Source organism: Etheostoma spectabile, chromosome 16, assembly GCF_008692095.1.
Source record: "Etheostoma spectabile isolate EspeVRDwgs_2016 chromosome 16, UIUC_Espe_1.0, whole genome shotgun sequence".
NCBI classification, from domain to species: Eukaryota; Metazoa; Chordata; class Actinopteri; order Perciformes; family Percidae; genus Etheostoma; species Etheostoma spectabile.
Genome location: NC_045748.1, coordinates 2,893,891 through 2,903,587, shown reverse-complemented (window position 1 = coordinate 2,903,587; position 9,697 = coordinate 2,893,891). Strand labels below are relative to the sequence as shown.

The 9,697-nt window shown below is 39.9% G+C and overlaps 1 protein-coding gene across 3 annotated transcripts in view; it reads left to right on the top strand.

The window, feature by feature from the left end:
- Positions 1 to 8,750, top strand: part of LOC116704095 (bromodomain-containing protein 3) — a 9,362-nt gene extending 612 nt beyond the window's left edge. Inside the window, exons 2-11 of one of the 3 annotated variants that reach the window (XM_032539331.1) lie at positions 847 to 1,198; positions 3,023 to 3,160; positions 3,238 to 3,373; positions 4,597 to 4,709; positions 4,818 to 5,042; positions 5,144 to 5,272; positions 5,393 to 5,575; positions 6,371 to 6,498; positions 6,600 to 6,874; positions 7,413 to 8,750. In XM_032539331.1, coding sequence (XP_032395222.1) covers positions 1,004 to 1,198; positions 3,023 to 3,160; positions 3,238 to 3,373; positions 4,597 to 4,709; positions 4,818 to 5,042; positions 5,144 to 5,272; positions 5,393 to 5,575; positions 6,371 to 6,498; positions 6,600 to 6,874; positions 7,413 to 7,516 — 1,626 coding nt within the window. In that variant the 5' untranslated portion in view covers positions 847 to 1,003 and the 3' untranslated portion in view covers positions 7,517 to 8,750. Of the gene's footprint in view, positions 1 to 846; positions 1,199 to 2,945; positions 3,161 to 3,237; positions 3,374 to 4,596; positions 4,710 to 4,817; positions 5,043 to 5,143; positions 5,273 to 5,392; positions 5,591 to 6,370; positions 6,499 to 6,599; positions 6,875 to 7,412 lie in introns of those variants that run through there. The other 2 variants (XM_032539330.1, XM_032539332.1) reach the window with 2 other exon arrangements.
- The last annotated feature ends 947 nt before the right edge of the window (positions 8,751 to 9,697 follow it).

The following is a 9,697-nucleotide window of genomic DNA, read 5'->3' as shown; positions in this document are numbered from 1 at the left end:
CAACTATTTATTTTATAAAACGACTTGTGTTTTTAAGTTTGTGGCACTTCACATTGCTTTCCCTAGCTAGCTAGCTAACATTAACTTAAAATAGCTAGCTTCCCACACCAAACTTTTGCACATTCAGTTAGCTTTCCTTGGTAACGACGCGTTGATTTGATTTTTTAAAACCTGTCAAGCTGCTTATTTACTAGCTAAGTCGTCGTCTGTCCAGTTTTAAGTCAGTTTTTATGTTAACATGTCATCAGTGCAAAGAGATTAACGTCAGTAACGTTAGGTTTATTTATTGCTATAAACTTTACTGTAACTGGGATAGGTTACCTGTGGCTATCCTGTCTTCCACTATAAAACGTCTATCTTGATGAATTTTTGCCACTCAATTTCTTTAATTCCCTTACGAAGTGACAATGAAATATCCACGAGTCACCTTTTATACTTAGGCAAAGCTACAATTTAAAACTTTTTTTGTCATTTACTTAATAACAAAAGGAACAATCATTTCAGTTATCACTGGTATAGGCACTCCTATAACACCTGAATTAAACCCAGCAGTTGAAAAACATGCCAACATGGATGGACAGCTCAGTATCATATAATATTAGTTGTGAAAGCAGACTTCAATTACGTCTCATGTTACATACCAAGTTAAAATTTGACAGTTTACCTTGGTATGGAGTGTGTTGTGGTTTTGTCTGTGCCCGTTGTCCAAATTTAGAAAGTCATCAGTAGATCAACCATAGTTTAATTAGGCTACATTTTTAGTAGAGGCTGCTGTTTTGTATTTCTGAACCATAGGAATGATCTCTGGCCCAACAAACTCTCATAGCTCTGTTTTAATGTCAACAGATCCCATTGGCTGGCATGAAAACTATGATTGAAGTGAGCCAGCAATCCCTCAGAGCCTTTAATAAGCTGACAGACGGAAGCTACAGAATTCACAATGATAGCAGCAACTAGTTGACGTTGTTCACCTGTTGAAAACCAGTCGCTGCCAGCTGCCATCATGTCAGCAGACAAGCACCCGGACCATCCACGATTTGTGAATCCTCCACCTCCTGAGGTGACCAACCCCAGCAGGCCTGGCCGAATGACCAACCAGCTGAAGCACATGCAGAATGTAGTCATTAAATCCCTGTGGCGGCACCAATTGGCCTGGCCCTTTCACCAGCCTGTTGATGCAGTCAGTCTTGGACTTCCAGTGAGTAGTTTGCAAATGTTGTCAGTGTTCTTCAATTTTTTTAAAGAATTGTTCCATCCAGAATATCTCACAGCACATTACAGTGTGTTGTGCTTGTTGTTAGTAATTATTGTTTTATGTATTCAATAACAAATTAATTAATGCAATTAGGAAATTCAATGACAAGTGGTCAGATAGTTAACATTAAATACTCGCTCGCTGTTTAGATTGTAGCTTACCCTGTGCCCTGAATTTGCATGTCAAAGCCTGAATCAAACCCACATCTGCAACTTCCATAGTGGCTTAGAAAGTTGTATTTAGCTCTTTGTAACATGGTATTTTACTTACTGCAATTGTGATAAAATTCCCCGTTAAAGGCAGTTGTGTATTTGATAACAACCATATTATTAACAACATTAAAGTAGCATGTAGGCTTTGGATGCCTGACATAGGTACATTTTTATACACAGGCACTCCCACTGTGTAACTGTGTGTGTCTGTCATCTGTCTAAAATGTCATATATATGCGTTTGTCTTTCCTTGTTGGAAAGTGTCTGCTTTCCTCTTTTCTTTCACTGAAGTAAAACTGCCTCTAAATCCTTACATTTCCGCCGTTTTTGTCATTCTTTCGATGCAGCTATTGATCTTGTCTTAAGTTTTGTTCACCACTATTTTTTTGTTTCTCCCTTGGTTTTGGTTGTTTCCTAATCCTAATGCACACCCCATTTAAACAACACAACACAGTGAGTATAGAGCTACGGGAATGCGGTACTACACTCTCCCAAGCTACAATGTTTGTGAAGCCCATATGCATAACATAATAAATAACCTTTTCTGAAAATAACTGGAATGCATCACACTATGCATGACTATACATGCTAGTCAGCACCTAATAAATGACTTAATACTTTTAAGTAGGTGATCTAATTACGGAATTGAACTAATTTGATTACCTCATTTAATTTATACTACTGTAATCTTAATTAGTCCTAATTTAAAACAGTGGATTATCCAGAGTAATAATCCAGACACTGTTTTGGAGTGAGGTGTTGAATTGAAGTAGAATTTGGAATGGAATTCCATTCACCTCTGTTGGGGTTGGATGTAGAAATCACCAATCTCTCAGGTGGGTAAAAAAAAACACCTGACAACTATCTCCATGGCTGAATATGTTGTTATAATAAAATTAATAATAAAGAATAATTTCAGTTTATTACAATTGGGTTGTTCATTACAGCGCTTTGGCTATCAGGTGTATCAGTTGATAACATTGTAATCGCTTAAATTATTGGTTGAGATCTGGGAACATGGTGACAACGGCGTCAGACACCTGATTGCTCAGGCGATCAGACAGGAAACAAAGGAAAACAATTGTTTTAGGCAATGTTGGTTATAATCCCTCATTGCACAAGAACACTCCATGGACTGGAAAGATTGGTAGTTATTTAACAGTTTGCCTATACATCTGGCTAATCTGGGAGTTTATTTCAAACTGTCTTATCGTCTCAGTGTCTCAGTCTTCTTCTTTCTGACTTATGTTAATGCCGCCGTGTTCCAAGATCACAGCATATTAACTTGGTGGGTAGCATGTTTTTATAACCGAAAGGAACTGTAGGTCCAATGTGTGATCAATTAAAATGATCCTGGTTGTGGGAAAGCTGTTAATTAAGTGATTAAAATGTAGGCATTGTGCACTAATATTCATTGTACCTCGTACAATTTCATGTGACAAATAACACTGATTTATTATTAACCGTTTCCCTATCAGATCCTTTTGAAGATGTGGGACAGAAACCAAAAGCAAAACTCCATTCATCTGACACGCTGACTCTTTTTCTTAATCAGGATTATCATACGATAATAACATCTCCCATGGACTTGGGAACCATCAAGAAACGGCTCGAGAACAACTACTATTGGAGTGCAAGTGAATGTATGCAAGACTTCAACACCATGTTCACCAACTGCTACATCTATAACAAGGTGAGGAGCTTCAGCATTGGGAATGCAGCAGGTTGGTTCGCCTCGCAGAAACTAAATCCTCATAGACTCTCCTGTAGCCTACAGATGACATAGTGCTGATGGCCCTCGCAGTGGAAAAAGTGTTCTTGCAAAAAGTTGCCCTGATGCCCCAGAGGGAGGTGGAGGTTTCCTCTTACGCTGCCAAAGGGAAAGGCAGAAAAAGTAGCTCTCCAGGTAACGAACTTGAATGTATGAACAGGTAACGCTGCTTCAGGCTACTTCACATTATTACAGTTAAGAGATAACAGGAGTTTGAATCTCATCAATCTGGCCCCTTGAATTCAATAAACTACACACAGCATACTCATGTGGCAACTAGGGGCCCACATAAAGGAAGGTTGTTCACACATTGAAGGGATGCTGAGTACCTTGTACACAGGGGTTGGAAGTGGTATTAATGAATAAAACGTGAAAAGGTGTGAACTAAATGCTCTACAGTTCAGTGTGTAAAAGGTTGTTCAGGGACAACGGGATGAGTTGGATTTGTGACGTTCCTACACAACAGCAAGGTTGAGGAAATGGAAAAGGTCACACCAACATCTCCCTCTATATATGTTTTTACCTTAATTTAGTGTGCAAAGCAATGCGTCTGTCATTGCAGTCGTTCCATCTTATTATATTTTATAGCTGCATATTTCAGCCTGAATGAAGATCAGTGCCACCCTAAAGTCTCTGGCAGCTCAGCCAGCAGCCTAGATTACCTGCATCAGTGACCCTCTGCCTCTCCTTTTTTTTTTCGTTTGAAATTATACTGCTCCAAAATTCTGGTTTCTTAAGCATGTTTTTCTCATTTCACCTGATTTATAATGCACGTTGGAAATGTGAAAAACACGGCTGTTAACATGGTAATTGTGGATGTATCTGTGCTCATTTCCATGTAAAGCGCACAATTTCACAAATTCACTGCCACCGAGAAAAGCTGATCGGTGTGCCTGCGTTTTAGAAACCCGAGGGGATAACTATCTGCACAGAGTATCGCAGAAAGATCTCTTTCATTAAGTTTAGATTAGAGCTCTTCGACAGGGGGTCCTCGACCCCTAGGCAGTCCTCAGAGTTAATGCAGGGGGGTCGCCAAAGTATCTTGACATTTTTTTGTAAGGTTTCTTTTTTTTTAATTAAATATGTCTGAAAATATACATTAATATAAATCCAACACATTAAAAGCAAAGATAAATTTGCCTACTTGTGGGGGGAAAAAAATTCCTTGGCCCCCTTAGCAAAACACCGAGTGTTTGTCACTGCTTCTTGTAGCCAGTAAATACAAATAAAAAATCCAAATGCACCTTGAAACTCAGAAAATAGATGAAATACTTATGTATGTATGCATGTATACACACTATATATACCAATATTTTGTTTTCTTTCCCTTTTAATTTGTGTTTAATACATGTTTTCAGGAAGTGTGACCACATGTTCTTCAGCTACGACGCCCACATCTGAGCCAAGCAGCAGCTTCACACCCTCCAGCTCATCGTCAGCGCCCAGACCCCATTCACACAACGCCACAAAAGTAAGTCGCCATTCATGTCTCTGACCCTCAATCGTATTATTTTCAAATACCCCCAGATCATGAGGCGAAATTTGTTGAAATTTGTTTGTTTTTGTTGTGCCAATGAAGAAGAAAGGGCTGAAGCGGAAGGTAGGCGGCACCACTGACACTGAAGCTGAACAGGGCAGACTGAGCGACCAGCTCAGGTACTGCAACGACATCCTGGCAGAAATGCTGTCGAAGAAATACGTGGCCTACGCCTGGCCCTTCTACAAGCCTGTCGATGTCGATGCTCTGGGGCTACACGATTACCGCGATATCATCAAATACCCCATGGATCTTGGCACTGTTAAAGTATGAGATGTACACTTACACATACCAGTACATTTCCCCTCGGGTTCATCTAGTTTCCATGTATGTGGTCTTGATAACTTTGACTATTTTTCAATTTCCAGAAAAAGTTGAATGGAGGAGAGTACCAGGATGCACAAGCATTCGCTGCAGACGTTAGGCTTGTGTTTTCCAATTGCTACAAATACAACCCTCCAAATCACTTTGTTGTCACCGGGGCCAAAAAACTTCAGGTATTTTTTGAATGATTGAATTGATTAATTAAAGACTTTAAAATGAGTTTTAGCGTTTCTTGAGGCCCAGTTTTCTATCTGACTCGATTGTCCTTTGATCACGGTGCACGTTTGCTTCAGGGTGTGTTCGAGACGAGGTTTGCAAAGATGCCAGACGAGCCGGTGGAGTTGCTTTCACCAGTGACTGCCGTGTCCCTGAAGAGCGCAGGTTTTGGCGGGATAAGCGACAACAGCTCCTCCAACTTAGACAAATCAAACTTGACAGAGGAGCGCGCCACCCGACTTGCCGAGTTGCAAGAACAGGTGGGTGCAGAACAGGTGGGTTTCTATACAGATCTCTTTACTCAAAGATTAGCAACACCCCTGCTGTACTGATTATTTGTTCAGTTATCTAAAGTTCCTTACAGATGCTGGCATTTCTCACACGCTACCTGTGCAAACATTCTGTAAATGTAATGTACAACAAAGATATAGGGCTTTGGTATAAGTTTAGATCTCACCACACACCAAATCGGTAGATGTTTTTCTTCATTTCTAAATGACTTTTCTGGAGCATACTTGATTTGTATGCAGCAGCTTATGGCTGGCCCATTCATTTGCAAACATGTAACTGGCACCATACTGTGTATAAACATAGAGGGTTCACATTACCAACAATTTATGCACAATACATGGGGTAACATTTTTGAACATATTTGGTGTGCGACAAGATTTGAACTGCCACCACAGAACAATATTTCTGTCACCTTACTTTTTGGCTCTTCAACATACAGCAGGGAGAAAAAGACAGAGTATAGATAAGAGTCTGTCTGATGACGTGCTTTCTTTTCTTCTCTGACTCCTCTCATTGTTTGGAGAGGATATTGTTGACTGATAAAATCACATGCTGAGATAGACTCGGCCTAGCATACAGTAAAATCGCTGAAAGAGACTTCCTGGTCTTCATTCTTACAGTTTAATTTGCATCTCCTTCAACTTGTGAGCCCACAGCAACCACTCTCTGCCTGGTTTTAAGTGCTGCTATTTTTCTTGGCACTCAAAGTTTTGATACTACTCTGTGACACCACAAAAGACCGTTTCTTTTGACACTCTACCCAGCTTAAAGCTGTTCATGAGCAGCTCTCCGCACTCTCTGAAGTCCCTGTGATTAATCCAAAGAAGGAACAAGAAAAGGACAAGAAAGAGGACAGCAGGCAACTTACAGGCCGGAAAAAACCTAGCTCCAGGTAGGAGCTTTCCCACAACTGAAGAACCCTGTTTTCAGAGTGTGTCACTTCCAATTAGAGACCTTTGACTGCATCGTACTTTGCTCTGCTTTGAATTTCAGACAGTCGTGGAAGGTAAGCAAAGACTGGGACTCGGATGACGATAGTCTGCAGATGACGTACAGCGAGAAGCATCAGCTGAGTCTGGACATTAACCGGTTGTCTGGCATGAATCTGGGCCGCGTGGTGCAGATCATTCAGACGCGAGAGCCCTCGATGCGGGACACCAGCCCCGATGAGATCGAGATCGACTTTGAGATACTGAAGCCGTCCACTCTGCGTGAGCTGGAGCACTATGTCAAGTCATGTCTGTATAAGAAGTTCAAGAAATTTCAAAGTAAGTATGAAACTGTGTTGCTGTCCCTCCTTTTGAACAATTTAATATTAAGGTGATATTTCAGTAGGGCTGGGTACCCAATTCAATACTTTTCAGGCACTGACCGAATTACCTCTAAAGTATTGAAAAATGCCTCGTCATTCAATACCAAATTTCAATATAAGTAGTAAATCTCATCAGCGTCATTGAGCCAATAAGCATGCAGCATGCTTCTACCAAGATCGTATAATGCTTGTGATTGGCTGTCTAAGGTTACACTTCGCAGAAGCATGCAGGAAAAACTCAGACACAGCAGGGCTCTCATAGTAGGAGCTGAAAGTAAATAAAAAGATTTGTGCCGTAATGTTGTAATTTATTTTTGTTTTCGTGAAATTGGTTTCGAAAAAATTCAGTGGATCCAGTATCAAAGTGTCCAGTATCGATATCAGTACTGGTATCAAATATTTTTGAAGGATACCCAGCCCTATACTTAAGTACCCAAAACATTGAGATGCAGCCAGTGTCTGTGATGGGGCTTCCTTTCCTTGCTTCCATCCAGAGAACAGCAGTCAGGCTGTGTCTCATCACGTCAGCTGCAGCAGCTCTTCAGACTCTGCCACCAGCACCTCCACTGACTCCAGTTCAGAAAACAGCGACTCGTGACAACTGGAATGGTTTTTTCTTTTGCGAACTAGAGTGGCTCTTCAAAACAGTAATTTTTGTATTGGTTATATGTTAAAATATTTGGAAAATTGAAGTTCCCACACTGTTTGGTATTCAGCGTGGCTTTTTTCACTTTCTTTATAAATCACAATATCCGTCATTGTTTTTTCTTTTTCTTATCAGACACTATTACTCACACCATAGCTAGATGGCGGGCTGCCGGGTCTGGGGCACATTTCATAACAATCAGTTTCAACCAATATCCTTTCTCTGTCACTCATTTTTTCCATACATGATAGGCCGTTTTCAAATACTTTATAGAAATGCTGTCTGTTATATTTTAGATTCTATTAGATCAAACTATGGAAACACCTTATTTTAACCCCTGCCTTCCAGTTATAAGCCGTATATACACATTTGATAGATTCTAACAAACTACAATGCTCTGGTCATTGTGATCAAAGTGTTTAACACGGCCTGTTTTTATACATTCTCTAGCAGTTTAAACACTACGTAGGGCTGAAGACAAAAGTTGAGGAAAATGGGTCTTACAGATGCAACATTTTACTGTTACATGTATTATTATTTTTTACTTATTTTAGTGTTGCACTTAATGTATTCTAACAATTCAGTTTCAGCCTTTTATTTTTTACATTAAAATTGTTTTATTTATTTCTTTACCTCCATTTTGAATTGTAGTTGCTTCATGGGCTGTTTCCTTTGACTTTGTGATCATCGTTCCCGGCAGAGCAGTAAAGACACTGCTTTAAATCAACTGTGTAACAGTCTTGCTGAATGGCATCTGGAAAGGGCCACACCACTGTTTTGCATGTTGTAGTCCATTTCCTATAAAATGCATATTGAGTATTTTCAGCATAATGTTTGAATTGGCTTCTCAACATTGTGGTATGAAAGTCAACTTGCAGAAATTTACAATTTGAGTTTGGTAATCCATCAAAGTGGACATCGTGTGCTGCTATTCATGTCTGCTGGCTCTTTGTTGCATGAGAATGCAGTGCTGACCTTTCAAACTGGCAACAATAATCTAACTTAGACAAAAATAAGAGAAGAAATACTGGCTGTCTGGCTCTTATTTCCAGTCCCAGCAATTAGATTTGTTTTGGTTGTATGAACAAACAACCAACTGGGGCCTGGGCAAATCATATTTTAAATACTGAAACCCAAACAGGAAGCAGGAATGTAATTTGTAGTAAATGAACCACGGCATGAAAAAGAAAAACAGTGAAAGGGCCCATGATATTATTTTAACTCTTTGGTTTATCGGTAAATGAAGTTACTTGTGATGAGACCTACCTGCTAACCTGAGTTGAGGCTCTCGTGTTCTTTTGTTAATAAAAGCCAAAACACAACAATGGCCCTGTGTTTACTTAACAGAGTAGGAGTAAACTGGCCGTAACATTTTGCTCTTTAGTAAACAGTGTGCACCACCTCCTGCCAGATCCCCCACTATCAGCTGGCTGCCAACTGGCACACACCCAGAGCTGACCTGCTCCAACAGCTGGTGCCTCCACCAGCGCTCTCTCTCTCTCTCTCTCTCTCTCTCTCTCTCTCTCTCTCTCTCTTCTCTCGCGCCTCTCTCTCTCTCATCCGCCTCCGGTCTCTCTCAGCTTCTCTCTCTCTCCTCTCTCTGTGAGAGAGAAGGGCTTGCAGTTCTGTATTTGACCAGGAGATGGCTGTCAGGCACTATCCTGAGCTTTATTAAGATTACATCGCATGTTGTCTCTGTTGTATTCATGAAAATACTGCAGTTGGGATGGGTTATATGTAGTAGAATGTAGTGAAGTATATTTACTCAAGTATTGTACTTAAGTACAAATTTGCTTTCCTTGAGTCTTTTTTTTGGTGCTACTTTTACTCCGCTACATTTCAGAGGGAAATAATATACATTATACTCCACTGCATAACCGCTTTAGGTGCTTTACAAATTAAGATTGTTGCACACAAAACACATGCAGTTTATAAAATACAATGTTTTATTATAAATTAAACTACCTAACAATATACAGGCCTACAAGTATGAAATGATTAGCCGATTGATTAAACACTTTATTGATAGAACTGTTTTTATCATTTCTGGTTTCTAAAATGTGAAGATTTTAGAGTACCTTCACTTGTAATAATTTAAGTACATTTTCCTGATTATACTTACATACTTTAACC